At 54.0% G+C, this 19,064-nt stretch overlaps 1 protein-coding gene across 7 annotated transcripts in view; it reads left to right on the forward strand.

Annotated features, from left to right (window-relative positions):
- Positions 1–19,064, forward strand: part of ARNT2 (aryl hydrocarbon receptor nuclear translocator 2) — a 106,046-nt gene that overhangs the window by 23,085 nt on the left and 63,897 nt on the right. For 6 of the 7 annotated variants that reach the window (XM_066239815.1, XM_066239819.1, XM_066239813.1 and 3 more), the window contains exons 2-5: positions 123–237; positions 7,237–7,284; positions 9,491–9,704; positions 12,083–12,296. In XM_066239815.1, the coding sequence (XP_066095912.1) occupies positions 123–237; positions 7,237–7,284; positions 9,491–9,704; positions 12,083–12,296 (591 nt within the window). The remainder of the gene's footprint in view (positions 1–122; positions 238–7,236; positions 7,285–9,490; positions 9,705–12,082; positions 12,297–19,064) is intronic. The other variant, XM_066239814.1, reaches the window with a different exon arrangement.

Raw genomic sequence — 19,064 nt, forward strand, 5'->3', positions numbered from 1 at the left:
TGGCCAGGGCAGCCCAGGCCCCCGGCCCCTGGGCTCTCCTCCCAGGTGTGCTTTTGGTGCCATTGGGCAGTTTCCTTGCTTTTCTATGCTTGACAAAAGCTCTCATCTTTGCTGAATTCCAGAAATGGCTTCAGACATCCCCGGGTCGGTGACATTGCCCGTCGCGCCCATGGCGGCCACTGGACAGGTGCGGATGGCTGGGGCCATGCCCGCCCGCGGAGGAAAGCGGCGTTCCGGGTAAGCAGCCTCGCGTGTTCGGGAATCGGGCTTCGCACATGTTGAGCAACACCCTTGACTCACGAGGAAGTGTGGTCTCTCCCTGCTCTGTAGAAAGAAAGCTAAGCAGTTGGCATCCTGGTTAGCTTTTGCAGGGTCCCTAACTGTGCGTGTGATTGGCTTGTAAGCATTTTGGGCTTCAGCACCCAGCTGGGGACTCTGGTTGCCTGTCCTTGTGGGGAGAATGAGCGCTGGGATCCCGCTGTGTCTCGCTCAGGCCATCTCCCTGGGGAGGGACCCCCGTCTGCCTGAGCCCCTGGCGCCGCCACCCTCCTCTGGGGCGGCCAGTCTGCTCGCTGGGGTGCAGAAATCACTCCTTTGGGCATCTTGGCACCTAGAGGCTGGGCGGCTTGTGCAGTGTGCCGCTCTGTAGCCGTGTTGATAGCGTGAACAGTTCAAGCAGGGTCAGACGGATCTTCCCTCTTGAACTGATGGAACCCCAACTGCATCTACTCAAGGGTACTGTGCTTGGAGCTGTGCTTAGAGCTCAAAACTTAAACCAGCGGACAAAACCCCCCCGTAGGAAAAGCAGAGCTGGCATTCGCAGGCTCCGTAAATGACCCGGGTCCTTTCCCTCACTGACTTAATTTTATTTTCAGCGAGATGTCTGATAAAACATTTCTCTTGAAGTAGGATCAGTTTGTCCTACTCATGCAATTTCTGACAGCACAGGGCGGGATGAGGGCAGGCTCGTCAGGCCTGAGGCCGCAGGGCTGGTGGGCGGGGCCTCCCGGGTGAAGGTCAGGCAGGAGCTGAGTCGGGGTGAAGGAGCATACTCAGCATCAGGGTGTGAACAGTGTGTTGTGTGTGGAGTGCAGTCTTCAAAGGAGGCCCCGGGATTCAAAGTGATCACTGGGAGGGCGAGAAGCTGAGCTCAGTGGTTACACCGGCTTCCCTGAGTCAGCGGCTCCCTCCTGGGTGCTGAGGCAGCCTTGTTCTCCGCCCACGCTGCCCTTTTCTTCAGGAGCATGACTGGCAGAGCTGTAACGAGCAGGGTGGGTGCCTGGGGCCAGTCCTCAGATCCCAGGGCCTTAAGCAGCAGCCTGCCTGCCCCTGGGGCCACCACAAACACAGCCATGCCATTTAACCAGCTCCTCCTGCTTACTGGCCGCTGAGCTTGGTGGACGCTGGACTGCCGTCAGTCAACAAACATATCAACTTACTGAGGTTTTTAAGAAAGATTCCAGGTCTTTTAAAATCGTTTTTAAATGTCTAGGCTCTCTAACCTCCGTCCACAGGAGTGCCCAGTTCTCTTTTAGGAGAGGCCAGCATGGGGCTCTTTGATGAGGGAGGTGGGCTGGGTCAGGGCCAGGGACAGGCGGAGACGCTCAGGCCTGGCCTGTGTGTGCAGGGCCAGGAGCACCTGCTGCCCTTGCAGGCGCGTCCGGGTCTGTGCCCTGCTCAGGGCGACGCTGCAGGGCTGAGGCCACTTCCTCCTGGCCTTCGTGTTCTGACCCCCGTCTGGCATCCAGACCCTGATTTCCACTGATTGGATGGTGGGGTCTGTCTCCTTTCTGCAGAGTCCTCCCAGCTGTCCCTTTCTGTACTGATCACAGCATGACACTGGCTGCAGAGGGGACAGGAGCAGGCTGAGATAGGGCCAAGGAAGCAAAGCGCTGAGAAAAGAGATTCCCAAGGATGAATGGTCGCTGGGGACACACTCCCCCACCCAGGAGGCCCTGCAGACAGACTCACAGGCTGACCTCCTGCAGGGGCTCTTCCTCAATTGTCCTCATGTGCCTGCTTCCTTTTCCCCCTCAGGAGGGAGCCACCCAGCCGTGGTCCCTCCTGCTGAACCCCAATGACGCAGGGACATCTCTGTTTAAACACCAGAAGCCTCCATTTTTCCTGGGCTGTTTCCATAGTAAATCTTGCAGCAGATATTTCTGCATGTTTTGCTGAAATCCTGTGATTGAGGCCACCGCTGTTCTAGAACTTTGATGTGTTCCTCCAACCACAGCCCACACATGTGGCTGAGTACAGAGGGGACCCCACTGGAGGTCACAGGCATCAAAAGGCCAGTGACGCCACAGCGGGGCCACGCTTCTGCACCGGGGAACGTTCCCCACGCTCCCCCACACTATACGGTGCTCTTCTGCCTCCTTCTCCCCGAGAACATGGGCACAGCTGGAGAGTCGCAGGTCGGGGGAAAGGAGGAAGGGGACGGGGTGCAGTGCTGGGACTGGGGACACGGCAACAGGCCAGGGCCTTCTGGCCCCTATTCCTTGCTTGGTCCTCCCACTCTGACCTGTTATTCTGTTAAAAGGAAGTGTCCTAAATTCCCAGGGTATCCACCCGTTTCACCCTAGTGTTTCAGAGCCAAGCAGAGCTGACCCCCGAGGGCTTGGGCTCCTCCCAGCACGTGCCTCGCCCAGTGCCCGGTGCTGCGGAGGCTTCGGGCCAGCGCTCTCCCTGACGGCCTGCCCGCTGAGTGTCTCCGCGGCCGCGGGCCCTGCCAGTGGTGGGGACACAGGGTGAAGATTCAGAAGTTTTGGATTCTTTGAAAAGCGGTTCCACACGTGGGGACAGGAGCTGAAGCAAGTTACCTGAGCTGTGTTTTTGCAGAGACCCCTCCTGATGTCGGCGAGGGGGAGGTTAGGGGAGGGCTCCCACAGGGCGCACTGGGCGCTGCTGAAGTTAGAGGGGAGCAGCAGGGATTAGATCAGGGGTCCCCAAACTACGGCCCGCGGGCCGCATGTGGCCCCCTGAGGCCATTTATCCGGCCCCCTCCGCACTTCCGGAAGGGGCACCTCTTTCATTGGTGGTCAGTGAGAGGAGCATAGTTCCCATTGAAATACGGATCAGTTTGTTGATTTAAATGTACTTGTTCTTTATTTTAAATATTATATTTGTTCCCGTTTTTTTTTTTTTTACTTTAAAATAAGATATGTGCAGTGTGCATAGGGATTTGTTCATAGTTTTTTTTATAGTCCGGCCCTCCAATGGTCTGAGGGCCAGTGAACTGGCCCCCTGTGTAAAAAGTTTGGGGACTCCTGGATTAGATGGCTGTGCCCGCCTGGAGCCAGCCCTGGTAGCGATGGTGGGTGGAGGCTGTGGGCAGGGGTGTGCCAGGCCCTTCCCGCTGCCTTGGAGTCCAGTGCTAGGCTTCTGAAATGTCATCACCGAGGAAAACTATTTCTAAATTGTCTACAGCCTCTTAGACCAGCGTCCCACCCCACAACTGCTGGACTGTGGTCAAATACAAGACATGTTTACGCAAGCAGATGCTTTGCTTGGTTACTTAGCGTTTCTGCGCTGGTGTCGCGGGAGCCCCGGCCGGCCCGGGTCTGAAGGAAGAGCATATGCTGGCGCCATGCCGCGCCTCCTTTGCTCAGGGAAGCCTCCGGCTGGCCCATGGTGGCCCCAATGCCACCCTTCTAGGACCAGCCCTATTGGCATGGCCTCTTTGAAGAGCATAATATATGAATTCTCTTTGGTGACTCATGTTTGATGAAGCATTATTGCTATTACACAATCTGTGTTACGGAGATTCACAACCCTCACTCTTAACTAATTGCAGGATCAGAAAGAAATGCATTTTACGACTCTTTATTGAGGTAAGAATGTGTGCTGATTGACAGGAGAGTGAAGGGACCGCATTTGCAGGCCACCCTTTGAGGCCGCTTACATCACCTGCTCCTTGGTCCACATTCTTTCAAGTGAATACAGGAGCACGTAAAAGTCATATTTTGGTTTCTCTCCTTTATTATCCAGGTGTTTCAGTATACGAGAGGCAATAAAGGATGTCAAACAAAGGGTGGTTTTGCTAGAGTTTCCGTAGCAGAAGAAAGAAGCATACCTCTTGTAGTCCTATTAAAAGTGGTGACAAAGACACACGGGGTCATGGTGAGCACTGCTCTTAAGGTACCATGTCCTCGAGAGTTGTGTTTTTCTGTGTTGCTGATGAGCGGTGAGACTTGTGGGGTCCGGCGGGCTCTCCTGAGGACGTGAACCGTCGTTCGTGTCCTGAGGTCTCCTGGGCTCAGCCCACACTGTGCTGTTCTGATGACTAAGTCTGACTGCTGCCCGCATGCCATCACACGCACAGGTCGGTGCACAGGCTCTGGGGCCTGTACTTTTTGTAAACAGATCCTGGTTCCCAGAGGCCTTGAGAAACCTGTAGTGCTGCCCCTTCCTACTGGGTTGGGTGGACCCGGCCCAAGCTGGGACCTCGTAGGGACCATGGCCACAGTGTAGCTTTCTTCCCCACCACTCTACTCGCTGAGGGTCTGGGCAAAGGATAGGACTGGGTTGTTTTTTTTTGTTTTTTTTTGTTTTTTTTTGTATTTTTCTGAAGCCGGAAACGGGGAGACAGCCAGACAGACTCCCGCATGCGCCCGACCGGGATCCACCCGGCACGCCCACCAGGGGCGACGCTATGCCCACCAGGGGGCGATGCTCTGCCCCTCTGGGGCGTCGCTCTGCCGCTACCAGAGCCACTCTAGCGCCTGGGGCAGAGGCCAAGGAGCCATCCCCAGCGCCCGGGCCATCTTTGCTCCAATGGAGCCTTGGCTGCGGGAGGGGAAGAGAGAGACAGAGAGGAAGGAGGGGGGGGGCGGGGGTGGAGAAGCAAATGGGCGCTTCTCCTATGTGCCCTGGCCGGGAACCGAACCCCGGTCCCCTGCACGCCAGGCTGACGCTCTACCGCTGAGCCAACCGGCCAGGGCAGGACTGTTTTTGAAAACTAGAATAACCACCATCCTGGTGGGCCTGGGACTTACCCAGTTTTAGCTCTGAAGTCCTGTACACGGAATCCTCTCATTCCAGGAAAATTAGGACAGTTGGTTACCCTAAATCCCCCAAAAGGTCGTGCAGGCCCAGGAGGGAGGGCTGGCTAGTTGTGTATCGCAGGAGCTGATGATCACACTCATCTCACATAGAGATAAAAGGAATTTTAAAGGTAACTGTACCTCCCACATCCACTAGCAGTTTGGCTCAATGCTTGCCTAAACCACTGGAGTTTGGAAAATGCAATCTCTTTTTTTTTCTGAACCGTGAAATGTCTTTGACAGTGGAAGGGCGTTAGATAACATTATTGCTTGTTCCCGAGATGAACACCAGGTGGCAGTGTGGCTCTGCGGCTCTGCAGAACCCGGCCCTACCTCCCAGATGTAACTTTCAGGAAAGGCTAGGGGGTAGCTTAGCAATTATGCAGGTTACTGATGGCTTTTCTTCATTTAGAAAGTCATGCATTTGGACCTCATTTTCCCATAACGTAGGCTCTCTGCAGCTGCTGGCTGGTACCTGGATGCCCAGATGCCCAAACTGCATCGTCAGGGGCATGTCTGTCCCTCCTGGTAGTGGGTCTGTGGTCTTCAGCTCCACTTCCTCCTTCTTGTCACTTTTCTCCCGCCTCCCCTTCTCTCTGCACAGGTATCTTGGCCACCATGACCGCCATCTCTCCCAGGTGTCTGACTCCTTTGTTCTTTGATTCCCAGAAGCCGGTGCAGCCCTTCAGTCTGGAAGGCAGCGATCCCAGCAGGCCATCCACGCAGGCTGAAGCCCAGATGAGAACTCTGGCCACACTGTACACACAGAACAAAGCAAAAGCAAACCCATGCTACCATTTTAAAGAATAACATGCTCTTTTGCCCTAGCTAATCGTGGTCCCTGCGTCCCTCAGTTTCCTCAAAGCCTAGAGAGCATGATTCATCTCATCAGGGATGTGCTTGCACAGAGTGGCCTTTCCTAGCAGCCCGGCCATTTCCTGGTGGCCTGTGTGCACTGTCCCCCCCAAGTCACCATTACCCTCGGAGCCCGCCCCCAGGACCAAGGTGGGGGTCATGTCCCTGTGAGGCCACAGCTCTGAGCTGCCACACCACCTTCGTTCTGCTCGGGACTCGAGGGGACTGTGCCCCATTTCGTCCCTCAGGGCACTGAGGACGAGACAGGCGTGCAGTGGCTCCGAGACACTCTTCTGCAGCAGCCCCCGAAGACGCCGGGTGCACTCGAAACTGATCGAGTACCCCTCTGCCCCGACCTCTTCAGGGGCAACTCAGCTGACAGCAGAGAAAACTAGATTCTTTTTTCCCCTAAATTTTTTATTGAATTTATTGGGATGACATTGGTTAATAAAATTATACGGGTTTCAGGTGCACAGTTCTACAACACATCATCTGTATTTTGTATTGTATGTTCACCCAAGTCAGGACTGACTGGATTCTTAAGGAGTGTTTGGGATATTATTTAAACAACTCTCTATCAAGACTTTTTGTTTTATGTTTATACTGACAGGCCCAGCAAAGTGGGGATCCGAGTGTTTATTTAGTGAGTTTCAACAGAGAGCCACAGTTGATTAGCGGAGGCTCCACACGACCACCTCTCCCTCCACATCCGTTTATTTGGGCCCAGACTTCACAGCTTCATGGCCTTAAATGTCCTTTTCACGTGGCCTCCCAAGGCCGCACAGCGCATAGTTCTCACATAGCACAAACAGCAGTAGGTCTTCTTGTTCTCAGAATCCCTTCATCATCTCTAAAACTTCCTGTTTTTCAAATCCCCTTGTGCTTTTTTTTTTTTTTAACTTTATTAATATGCCATAAAATAAAGTAGGAAAGGAAATCTCACTACAGAACAAGTGCCGTGGGGGGACTGGCCGCCCCATGGCGGGGTGGGGCTACGGTGTGGGGGCACAGTGTGGGGGTACGGTGTGGACTGTCTGGACGGGCTGAGGGGTCGGTGGCCGCCCGCGTGGGGGTCTGGTCAGAGCTTCAGCACTTTTACAGACGAGCTCAGCCACATGATCAGTGCTGCTGACACTGGAGACCTTTCATTTGGCCTTTTCTTGTCCTGAACCTGTTTGATGACCGTGTAGAGATACCGGTTTCTGCTCTGCCCGGGGTTGGGTTGGTTGGACAGCCCTCTGACCAAATAAAGCCCTTCCCTTCGGTGCCTGCTGCTCGTGTTGCCAGTGAAATATCCTGCCTGTCATGATGCTCACTTGTGGCCTTGACTTTTCAGAATGGACTTTGATGATGAAGACGGTGAGGGTCCCAGCAAATTTTCAAGGTGAGTTTACTTTATGCTCCTTGGATTTAAAGAAGCCAGTAGTAACCAGCCATCACTTCATTGGGATGCACGTGGATTTAAATGTCTTCAGTCACTGACAAAGCCACGCCTTGTAGTTTGACCCCCATGCTTGTCCCTCATTCTATGCCAGTGAATGAGGAAACTAGTAGCAATCCTGCCACATCCCAGCCTAGATCAGCAACAGTTAAGTAGCAAGTTCGTAACTCTGTTGGCTTTTCAAAACAGGAACTGCCAGTTTGAATGGACTTCTTTTAAAGACATACCTAGGGTTCAAGTGTAGATAAACAGTCAAGATGAGGCTTCTTTTTCCTATCACAGAAAATGAGGAGAAATGTGAGAAACCCGGGGGCTGTTCTGGATGCAGAAAATTAAATTCAACTGAGTTCCTAGGTGCTGTGTGACTCATGGGCCACATGACAGTCTGTAACTGGGCTCCGTCCTGAGTACAGACCACCTCACAGACAGGAGCCTGGATCGCAGGTGCTGGTGGCGGTCCGTATGTTACACATATGAAGGAGAAGGCGGGTCCAGCCCCCTGGCTCTTTCTTCTTTTTAATTTTTTCTGGTTTTATTTTGTAAGTTACAGTAGGAAGTTTGGCCATGTTGAGAAAAAGGCACAAACCATTCCATCAATCTCCGCAAAATTCCCGCCTGTACTCAGTTTACGTGTGCAAGGGCCTGGATATTCATCCCCGTCATTTGCACGCTCCTAACTCTTGCGTGTGGATGAACTTGGAAACCTGCCCCAGGGGAGGGGTGCCTTCCTCCCACATCCTCCCACATCCACATCCACATCCACAGTTTGGATTGACAGCCTCACTCCTTTTTGAAACGTTTATTAGAGAGCGACCTCCACGTTGAGCCCGGGGTGCAGTGCCCTCCCCCCCAGGCTGGCTCGTCCCCGAGGCAGTCATCTTCGATTATGGTTCCTTCTATGAGCGTTGTGCTTGTGGCCTGAGCACACTTCCCTGAACCCGAGAGGAACGTGCATCTCGGCACAGTCTGGGGGCTTCGGGGGTTTCCCGGTCCATAGTGAACGTCTCGTCTCTGGACACACTTTGCTTCCTGAGTGTCTCCTCCACCCTCCGGCTACCGCTCTGGGAGAGGGAGGACAGGGGATGGAGGGCACCTGACCTCTGACAGCTCCGGGTCTGTTCAGAACCAGGCGTGAACTTAACAACAGAGGTGTGTGCTGTTTCCCCTCGGTGCAGGTAGAGCCCCAGCTCGGACGTTCACCCGTTTTTAGGGCAGGTTGCAGTAGCAGAGCGCGCTTTGTTCTGACGTGGAGCTAGCCTCGGCCTCCCCGTGCCCCGGACTCTGGCTCACACGACCCCCCTTTGTGAGGAAACAAGGACTTTTCAGTTCTCTGGGGCAAAATGCTCCTTGACATAACAGTCCAGGCCGCGTTGACTCAGGAAATGACGGCTCCTGGGTCTCGGAATAGGGAGAGGAAGAGGAAGATAGATGAGGAGTGACATTTGTTTGACACTGAAGGGCAATGTCAGGGATGAAATAACCGTGCCGGGTGCCAAAGAGCTCGCTGTGGTAGGTCCCATCAGGAAGAACCAGGAACCCTGGACTCCGTGCCCTTATCTTATAAGCCTGGCAGAGTCAGTTTTTACGTAGGGTGTAGATGTTTGCTCTGTCTTTCCTCCTCTGCTCATTAAAAATAAGAGAGATGAAAAAAATGAGACGGATGGGCTTCCCATATGTTGAGTTTGGAGGAGCTGGGGCCACATAACTGCATCAGGTAAGATAGGTGATGGGCCCGCCAGTTGGGTCCGTTGGGGCGTCTGAGTTGGGGACATGCCTGAGGCTGCCCCTGCCTGCTGGCTGTGGTCAGTGTCTGGGGGGCCTCAGGTCGTCTCTCGCCAAGAGTAGGGGAATGTCTGCATTCTTGCTCCTACTACAAAGTCCCAAGGTTCATGGGAACAGTGAGACGATTGCAGGACTTGTAGAGATGAGACCAGCACAGCTGCTGAGCCTGTGTCCCCCACACAGAGACCAGAGCTCTCAGGTGTTGGGGAGCCACTCTGCCCAGTGTGTGTCCAGAGCGCCCAGCCACCGCATGTTGGTCCCTGCTCCTGGGTTGCATGATGTTACCCACGTGTGCTTCAGCCTGTCCGCTGGTAGCCTGGTCTGACGCCTCTCTTCCCTCCCCCCTCCACGGCGTGCTTCTGGGAAGAGAGAACCACAGTGAGATCGAGCGGCGCCGGCGGAACAAGATGACCCAGTACATCACCGAGCTGTCCGACATGGTCCCCACCTGCAGCGCGCTGGCCCGCAAGCCGGACAAGCTCACCATCCTGCGCATGGCGGTGTCGCACATGAAGTCCATGCGGGGCACGGGGAACAAGTCCACGGACGGTGCCTACAAGCCTTCCTTCCTGACCGAGCAGGTGCTGTCCCCCACACGTCGTCACGGCAGGGTCACCGAGATAAGCTCCATGGGGAGGACATTTTCACAAGGACGTTACCCACTTGGTCCCATTTTTAATCACCCCGGGGGCCTCCTGGTGTCCCCCTCACAGGTGTCAGGGAGGCGCCGCGGGGCAGTGCCGTGGCTGGGAGGACCCGGAGCCTGGTGGCTCAGCGTGCGGCTGGCTCCCACCTCGTGTATTTGTGGTGACAGGCAAGGAAGGTGATGGGAAGAGGAAGCTTAGAGTGTAGCGAGGGGTGAACAGCCGGCAGCTGACCAGACAGACATATGTCATATACCTACTCACTGCTAGGATTTGTAAAAAACGTTTTCTCTCCATTTCCTTATTTTTTTACAAAAACCCTGCTGGGTCAGTATTTGAAATTTCTGTATCTGTAGTAAGCGAGGATTAAGGAGGTAGGCTGGAGAGAGAAGGCGTGGGCTGTGAGTTCCAATCACCTCCCTCAATTACCTGGTGTGTTTTTGGGGACACAGCAGCCACGTTTGTTGAGTACTGACTGTGTCCCTCACATGCAGGAGCTCGTCCAGCCTCACATACTCTCACTGAAAAGAAAGTGTGAGAAGACAAACTGAGGCTGTCGAGTAAGGAAGGGGCCCTCAGTCACTCAGGTGTTAGCGCAGAGGAGGGTGTCCTTGACTCCCAGGTCGTGCCCTTCGGCCTCACTGTCGGTGGAACTAGAGAATGGAGGCAAGGCTGGTTTGATTTCCAGGCACAGAAATCCGTAAGACAGAAATTGGGGAGGAGGGTGGTAGAAAGAGGGGTCAGTGATGAGCGTGAGGCTCTGCCCTGGAAGACCTTCCCACCGCCCAGCACACTGGGGGAAACCAGGAAACCAAAAATGAAGTCACCAGCCTCCACCTTTTCTCCTTCGGTGACAGAACCCTCTACTTTCCCAGACATCCGTGCCATTTTCCACACTCCTTCCTGTAGGGAAGATCTTCCCAATACTGAGAACAGAAGTGCTGATCCAGTTCTCTGACTTGAGTAAGCGTCTAGGACACACAGAAAACGGAAGCGAAATGAACCAAAAACCTTTCCTTAAAAGTCCACTTCTGCCCTCACTTCCCAGGAAGAGGTTAGAATTGCACGGGCTCAGCGGCCCTTACTAAGCTCCCCTGGCCCCGCTCCCCAGCAGGTCCCCGTTTTCTGATCCACAGGGAGGAGCACAGGGCAAGGCTCCGCGCACGGGTGCCCGGCGTCCGCCCCTCGCGGCGGCCCTTCCCCTGTGCCGCAGAGGCTTCCACATCAGGCCGTCTTGGAACAGAGGGTTCCCACCACGAACATGAGCCAGCCGCTGACCCAGAAGGGTGGCTGTGTTCTCTGGGGCCTGAGCGCTGTGCAGGGTGGTGGGAGGTGAACCTGTGGAGTCAGGTGCACGTGGCAGTTAATTCCTCAGCCCCAGCGGGAACGGAGCCCATGTCATGAGCGGGAAAGGGCTCCTTGGCTTGATGTGACAATGACACGGGTAGGCTGCTCTTGCGCCGCCTTCAGGCACAGCAGAGAAAAGACATCCAGTGTTAACCAAGGTGATTGGGCCCCATCCACGCCCCTCTCGGGTTGATGGCAGGGCTTCCTGCTGTCCATTCCCCGGTCCCAAGCAGCTTCCTTCCTGCCTTCACTGCCAGGTACGAGCCCAGTGAGTCAGGGTGGCCCAGTGCTGGCGCACAAACCCCTCTTCTCGCTGTGGAGTGACGTGGTCAATGCTCGGTGCTCTGCCACCTCCTGAGGTTATGTTGAGAGTCTGTCGAGATGTTGCCTGTGAGATTGTTCTAGAAGTTTGCCCAACCTGCAGGCGTGAGGTGATGCTCTGACACCCAGTGCCAGCATTGCTCAGAAAGCACAGGAAGAGAGAGGATGGGGCGCCCTGGTAGTGTGGTGCGCGTGGGGAGAGTCACGTGGTTCTTGTCCTTTTGTTTGTCCCTCACTTCCCCATCCTCCTTCTCTTCCTTCTCTGAGCACCTTGTACCAGGCCCTTCTTCTGCTCCGATGGCATGACTGTAGGTGAGGCGTCCACACTTGTGACAACCCCGTACCTTCTGCTGACATTGCTTGTTCTTTTCATCCCCCAGTGCCGGATGTCTCCTCTCTGCCCAGGAGGGGACTAGGTAGGACAAGGACAACAGGCTTGAGAGTAGCTGTATCTTACAGCTGGGACAAACTCTGTGCATTTTTTAAATTGCATTTTGCTATTAGAAAAAAAAAAAGCGATCCAAGCTTTCAGAATTACGTGTGTATCACAACAAGTGTCTGAAGGAAAGGTGAAGGTTGCCAATAAGAGAACTGAACTGGCTGGGGTCTGCCAGCATGTTTTTCTAATGGCGATCTTTTCCTCCCAGGAACTGAAGCATCTCATCCTGGAAGCGGCTGATGGGTTTCTGTTCGTGGTGGCGGCCGAGACAGGGCGGGTGATCTACGTGTCTGACTCCGTCACCCCTGTCCTGAACCAGCCCCAGTCGGAGTGGTTCGGGAGCACACTCTACGAACAGGTGCATCCTGACGACGTGGAGAAGCTGAGGGAGCAGCTGTGCACCTCAGAGAACTCCATGACAGGTCAGTGTGGCCCCCTCTGTGGGGCTGTGTGACCCTCAAGACAGATTCCTTTAAGTAAACAGATCAGGAAGCTGCAGGTCAGAAGAAGCTGCCGGAAGGTGAGGGGGTATATTTGATGTCACTTTTGTAATGGTTTTATTTATCCCATCACGTTATAAAAACCCACTTTTAGTTCAATCCCCCCACTATATTTTAGCTGCAATTAGAGTTCTTGCCACAGACCCTGGCTAGTTGGCTTAGTGGTAGAGCATTGGCCCTGCATGTGGATGTCCCAGGTTCGATTCCCAGTCAGGGCACACAGGAGAAGCACCTATCTGCTTCTCCACATCTCCCCCTTTCGCTTCTCTCTCTCTCTCCCTCTCTCTCTCCCTCTCTCTCTCTCTCTCTCTTTCCTCCCTCCCCCTTCCCCCCTGCAGCCATGGCTTGATTGGAGCAAGTTGACCCCAGGCGCTGAGGAGGGCTCCGTGGCCTCTGCCTCAGGCGCTAGGAAGAGCTTGGTTGCTGAGCAACAGAGCAACACCCCATATAGGCAGAGCATCGCCCCCTAGTGGGCTTGCCAGGTGGATCCTGGTTGGGGCACATGCAGGAGTCTGTCTCTGCCTCCCCTCCTCTTACTGAATTAAAAAAAAAAGTTATTAGCACAGGTAGGTGCTATCAATATATTAGCCAGAACTACATACTCTGTCATGAGGTTTATGCCTCATGTGTGTGACAATTTGTGATCCTGATCAGAGGCTTTTATTACGCAGGCCTTAGTTTCCTAATATGAAGTTGCCTACCGAAACATTTAAATGTAGTCGGTTCTATAACAACATACATGTTATTTAAAAAACTTATTTAAAAAAATCCCTGCAGAATACAAAATTGTGAGGTGAAAACCATAGGGCTTATGGGGAAAAGTGGAAAAACACTCACATAAATGTGAGTGACTGATAAAAAACAAAAACAAGACCTGACCTGTGGTGGCGCAATGGATCAAGCGTCGTCCTAGAACACTGAGGTCGCCGCTTCAAAACCCTGGGCTTGCCTAATCAAGGCACATATGGGAGTTGATGCTTCCTGCTCCTTTCCCTGTTCTCTTTCCCCCATCTCTCTCTCTGTCCAATAAAAATGGATAAATAAAATCTTTTTTTTTCTTTCTTTTTTTTTTCTATTCTGTATTTTTCTGAAGCCGGAAACGGGGAGAGACAGTCAGACAGACTCCCGCATGTGCCCAACCGGGATCCACCCGGCACGCCCACCAGGGGGCGACGCTCTGCCCACCAGGGGGCGATGCTCTGCCCCTCTGGGGCATTGCTCTGTTGCGACCAGAGCCACTCTAGCGCCTGGGGCAGAGGCCAAGGAGCCATCCCCAGCGCCCGGGCCATCTTTGCTCCAATGGAGCCTCGGCTGCGGGAGGGGAAGAGAGAGACAGAGAGGAAGGAGAGGGGGAAGGGTGGAGAAGCAGATGGGCACTTCTCCTGTGTGCCCTGGCCGGGAATCGAACCCGGGACTTCTGCACGCCAGGCCGACGCTCTACCACTGAGCCAACCGGCCAGGGCCGAGGATAAATAAAATCTTAAAAAAAAAAAAAAAACCAAAAAAACAAGAACCCAGTGACAACAGGAGCATAGCTTTAACCTTAACCACCTCTGTAAAGAAGCCCCAGGTCCAAGTACAGACCCATTCTGAGGTCCTGGGGGTTAAAGGTTCCACATATGGCTTTGGGGGGACATAGTTCATTCCAGCCCTTAGGGTAAGACTGAGACACATGTGGTCGGAAGTGGCAAGTGTCCACCTGTTTCTGAACGATACTAGTGACCTTCTCAGTGTATAAAAGGGAGGAAGAGGAGAGAGGGGGACGGTTCGAGGACGGAGTCTGTGTCTTTTTGCCTCTGTGTCTCCTGTGACGGGGACATGACCTGGCCCTGAGCTCCGTGTGTATGTAAAACGATGACGCTAAAACAGATCAGAGAGCTGTGCCTTGGGCTGCGTTGAGAAGCCCACACAGAAGTGCTGGGGTCACACCCTACAAAGTGAAATGTATGGGAGGGACGGGGAAGGGAAGTTAGCTCATCCAGGAACTGTTGGCCTATTTGCCATATTCTGTATCTGACCACAGGATGTGGCTTTTGACACCCAGTTAGGAGACCCAGCTGGGGCAGATGGCCAGGGTGGTGATGGCGAAGGGCTGGTCAGGCTGCAGCCAGAGGCTTAGCTCAGCAGCTCACCAGAGTTGTGTGGACGCTTCTGTCCGTGGGAAGCCTTCATGTGTCTGGCAGAGTTTAAAGGGACAGTGTGGCCTGCATTTGGACAGTAGTGTCCTTGGAGTGGACAGTGGCTGGTGGCCATGGCAGGCAGAGCTGGTGGAGTGGAGGGAAGACCTGGTGAAGAGTGGACAGCCAGGCCTTAGAGAGAACAGCGTGGACTGCAGAAGTCGGTCCTTGTCCTCATGGTGGACAAGGAGCCAGGCCTCTCGGAGCCATTGAGATGCGAGGTGACTCCCCTGGGACACGGACGGATCACGGCAGCAGGGCCCCTCGAGGGCGGGCCTCAGGGTTTTGTTTAGCACTCAGCACAGGACTTCATAACCAGCCAAAGCGTAATAAAAACTTGCATAATAAAAAAAAGTAATAAAAACATAATAAAGGCCCTGGCCGGTTGGCTCAGTGGTAGAGCATCGGCCTGGTGTGCGGAAGTCCCAGGTTCCATTCCCGACCAGGGCACACAGGAGAAGTGCCCATCTGCTTCTCCACCCCTCCCCCTCTCCTCTCTGTTTCTCTCTTCCCCTCCCGCAGCCAAGGCTCCACTGGAGCAAAGTTGGCCCGGGCGCTGGGGATGGCTCCATGGCCCCTGTCTCAGGTGCATGAAAGGCTCCAGTTGCAGCAGAGCAACGCCCTAGATGGGCAGAGCATCACCCCCTGGTGGGCGTGCCGGGTGGATCCCAGTCGGGCACATGTGGGAGTCTGTCTACTGCCTCCCCGTTTCTAACTTCAGATAAATACAAAACAAACAAACAAACAAACAAAAAATAATAAAAATCCTCAGCGATGACTCGAAGCCTTTGATTATGGGACTAGGGTGTCTCAGACCCTCCTGTCCCTGAGCATATTTCCTTTCAGGCCCAGAAGGAGGTGGCGTTATCCACCACAATTAAGATACAACCATAGCTGTCACCTCCCAAAACTTCCTTGTGTTTTTTTTGAAAGGCTCTTTTCTTCTTTCTTTCTCTTGTTTTTTTTTTTTTGTTTGTTTGTTTGTTTTGGGGGGGTTGTGGTAAGAATATGAGATCTGTCCTCTTAACACATTTTGAAGTGCACATTACTGAATTGTTAACTATAGGTACAGCGCTATACCTTGGGACTCTAGAACTTACTCATTCTGGTGACTGGAACTTTATACTTAGTAAGCACCAACTCTTCACCATCCCTCCCCCAGTCCCTGGCACCCACCAGTCTGTTCTCTGCTCCTGTGAATTTGGCTGCTTTTGGTCCCTCATGTTACTAGAATCATGTAGCATTTGTCTTTCTGTGACTGGCTTACTTCACCGTGCATAGTGGCATCTAAGTCCATTGATATTGTTAGAAATGACAGGATTTCCTTCTTTTTTAAGGCTGAATAGTATTCCCTTATATTTATATGTATTTACCACATTTTCTTTATCCGTTCCTCGGTCAGTAGGCATTAGGGTCGTCTCTGTGTCTTGGCTACTGGGAGTAGTACTGTAGTACTGCAGTGAACGTGGGTGTAGATGTCTCTCCGAGACCCTGCTTTCTTTTTTTTTTTTTGTATTTTTCTGAAGCTGGAAACGGGGAGAGACAGTCAGACAGACTCCCGCTTGTGCCCGAATGGGATCCACCCGGCACGCCCACCAGGGGGCGACGCTCTGCCCACCAGGGGGCGATGCTCTGCCCCTCTGGGATGTCACTCTGTTGCGACCAGAGCCACTCTAGCGTCTGGGGCAGAGGCCAAGGAGCCATCCCCAGCGCCCGGGCCATCTTTGCTCCAATAGAGCCTCAGCTGCGGGAGGGGAAGAGAGAGACAGAGAGGAAGGAGAGGGGGAGGGGTGGAGAAGCAAATGGGCGCTTCTCCTGTGTGCCCTGGCTGGGAATCGAACCGGGGACTTCTGCACGCCAGGCTGATGCTCTACCACTGAGCCAACCGGCCAGGGCCCCCTGCTTTCTTTCTGTAAGGTGCCTACTGCACCCTCCCAGGCAGGCTGATTCTCTGGCAGGCTCTCCTCGTGACAGCAAAGGTTGATTAGCAGTTCTGGGCTTATAATTACAGCAGAAACAAAGTGTCTTCCCCTGTGCTTCCAGCAAGTGTCCCAGGATGGGCTCCCTGGGTTCACTCAGGCCAGCAACCCGGCCCAGTTCCAGTGGCTAGGGCATCCGAGCAGGGTGTGAGGGCAGCCTCTCCACACAGGTGAGTGGACCCATGGGCTGGGGAGAGGTGCTTCCTCAGAGGCAGTCAGGGCCCAGTCACTAAATGGAGGCAGGGACGTGGGCAGGCAAAGCCCAGTGGCCCTGGCTGGCTGGTTGGAGGGGCAGCCGCAGTGGTCTGAGAGGTGGTCCTTAAGGGGAAAGGTGGGTGTTCTCCTATCCCTGGGAATGCCAAGGATATTTGGGTCACATGATTGTGAATGAAAAACAGAGCCAGAGGCAGGAATGGAGGAGGCCAGGGACCAGATAAAAGTGTGGTGAGGAGAGAGGCTGCAGAGATAATTATTGTGGATCTCAGAGTGACCTGAGCACAGCTCCCTGTGGGGACAGAGGGGAGCTGGGGCAACAGCCAAGGCTGTCCCGGTGGTAGCAGAGCCTCTGACCGTAACTGGATATGCCCAAGATGTGGGGCCAGAGGGCAAGCGCACAGCCAGCCCCCCAGGGGAGCACAGAGGAGCAGATTCTCTATGTCCTCATGACCTCTCCCAAGTCCCCCCTGTGGCTACTGAACTCTGGAAAGCCTTGACCCCAGTGGGCAGGAACTAGAAGTACCTTGCCAGTGACCACAGGTGCTGCACAGCACAGGAAGTGCCCAGAGTCCCTGGCCAGGACGCGGATGTGGGAAAGGTGAGCCACGGACACTTCCACACATTTTCTGGGCTATAGCGCCCCCCCCCCCACACACACACACTGCAATTCTGAGGCTGTTTCCACTGCATTTCCTCCCTGCAGCCAGTTGGGTCGGCATTTTGGTTCAGTTCAGTGAGTAGAACTGTCCAGTGGTGGAAAGGGTGCATGCTGAGGCCGAATTCCTCCCTCTGTCTTATCCATTATCCACTCATTACCTCATTTACTCACTTATTCATTCATTCAACAAATACCTGTTTGCACGGCCATAGGAAGGTCAGCTGGATGTACCGTTCCCCTTATCACTGCCAAGTGTTCCCAGCGGCTGTGGGATGAGTGAGGCCTGTTTCCTAACCGTTCCAGCCCAGATTCTTTGTGATAATTTGGGGAGAGCCCGAGCCAGGTCAGTCTCCAAGGGCTTTGGCCAGAAAGCCCCCACGCGTAACTCACACATCCCAGTCAGCTATGGTCCCCTATCTCCCCAAGGCCTTCGCCCAAGTGCAGAGATACTTGGGGCCTTGGATCACAGGGTTTGGCCGGGCCATGGTCTGGGCACAGATAACCGTTCACGAAATCAGGTCACCAGGGAGCCTGGCCAGCCAGCTGTGCCCAGTAGCCTGTCGCCGTGCCGGCTTGCTGTGAGAGGTCGAGATGGTGCATTCTCTTCGCAGCCTCTCTCCTGGTCCGAGACAGAGGACACCCGTGGGATGCTGGCACATTTTGCTTTTATTTTCTTGTTCGATCATGACAGTGAACTATAAATACCTCCAGTGAACTCTTCCATTTGTACAGTGTGTTTTTTTTAACCACTTTAGTGGCTGTGAAGGCTGGCTGCTGGTTAGAATCGTTCCCAGCGGAGCTGTGACAGGGACACCTGCCCAGGATTTGGGGAGGGCGGGCACTGCTAGTGAAGCTCCCCGGTGATTCCGACAGGCGCTGTGAGAGCCTCCCCTCCCTGGGCCTTGTCACAGTCCTGTGCATGGAGCGGGGGAGTCCATTTCACAGGGGAGGAGCATGCTGGGAGGCCCCAGGGCCACCATAGCTAAGCCCTAACAGCCGCTACAGCAGGGGTCCCCAAACTACACATGTGGCCCCCTGAGGCCATTTATCCGTCCCCCGCCCCACTTCTGGAAGGGGCACCTCTTTCATTGGTGGTCAGTGAGAGGAGCATAGTTCCCATTGAAATACTGGTCAGTTTGCTGATTTAAATTTACTTGTTCTTTATTTTAAATATTGTATTTGTTCCCGTTTTGTTTTTTTACTTTAAAATAAGATATGTGCAGTGTGCATAAGGATTTGTTCATAGCTTTTTTATAGTCCGGCCCTCCAATGGTCTGAGGGACAGTGAACTGGCCCCTGTGTAAAAAGTTTGGGGACCCCTGCGCTACAGAGTGGAGGTCATCATTGACGCGGATGAAGCAAGATACATAGAAGCTCGAATGGCTCGCATGGCCCAGCAGAGCAAGTCCAGTCAGATGAGCTCAACCCAAGGCTTTGGGGCCCGACTCACAGAGGGCACACCGAGCAGCGGTCAGTGGGGTGCAGGGCCATGTGAGTGGTATCAAGGCTCTGAGACAGAGGCAGATGTCCCAGGGGTCCCAGGGTCCTGCACGATCCGGGTTCTCAAAGTGTGGTCCCCGGGCCAGCGGCATGAACCTAACTCAGCTCGCCAGAGAGGAAATTCTTGGCTCTACCCCAGACCTACTTGACCAGGAGCTCT

The sequence above is a fragment of the Saccopteryx bilineata genome, chromosome 7, assembly GCF_036850765.1.
Source record: "Saccopteryx bilineata isolate mSacBil1 chromosome 7, mSacBil1_pri_phased_curated, whole genome shotgun sequence".
Classification (NCBI taxonomy): domain Eukaryota; kingdom Metazoa; phylum Chordata; class Mammalia; order Chiroptera; family Emballonuridae; genus Saccopteryx; species Saccopteryx bilineata.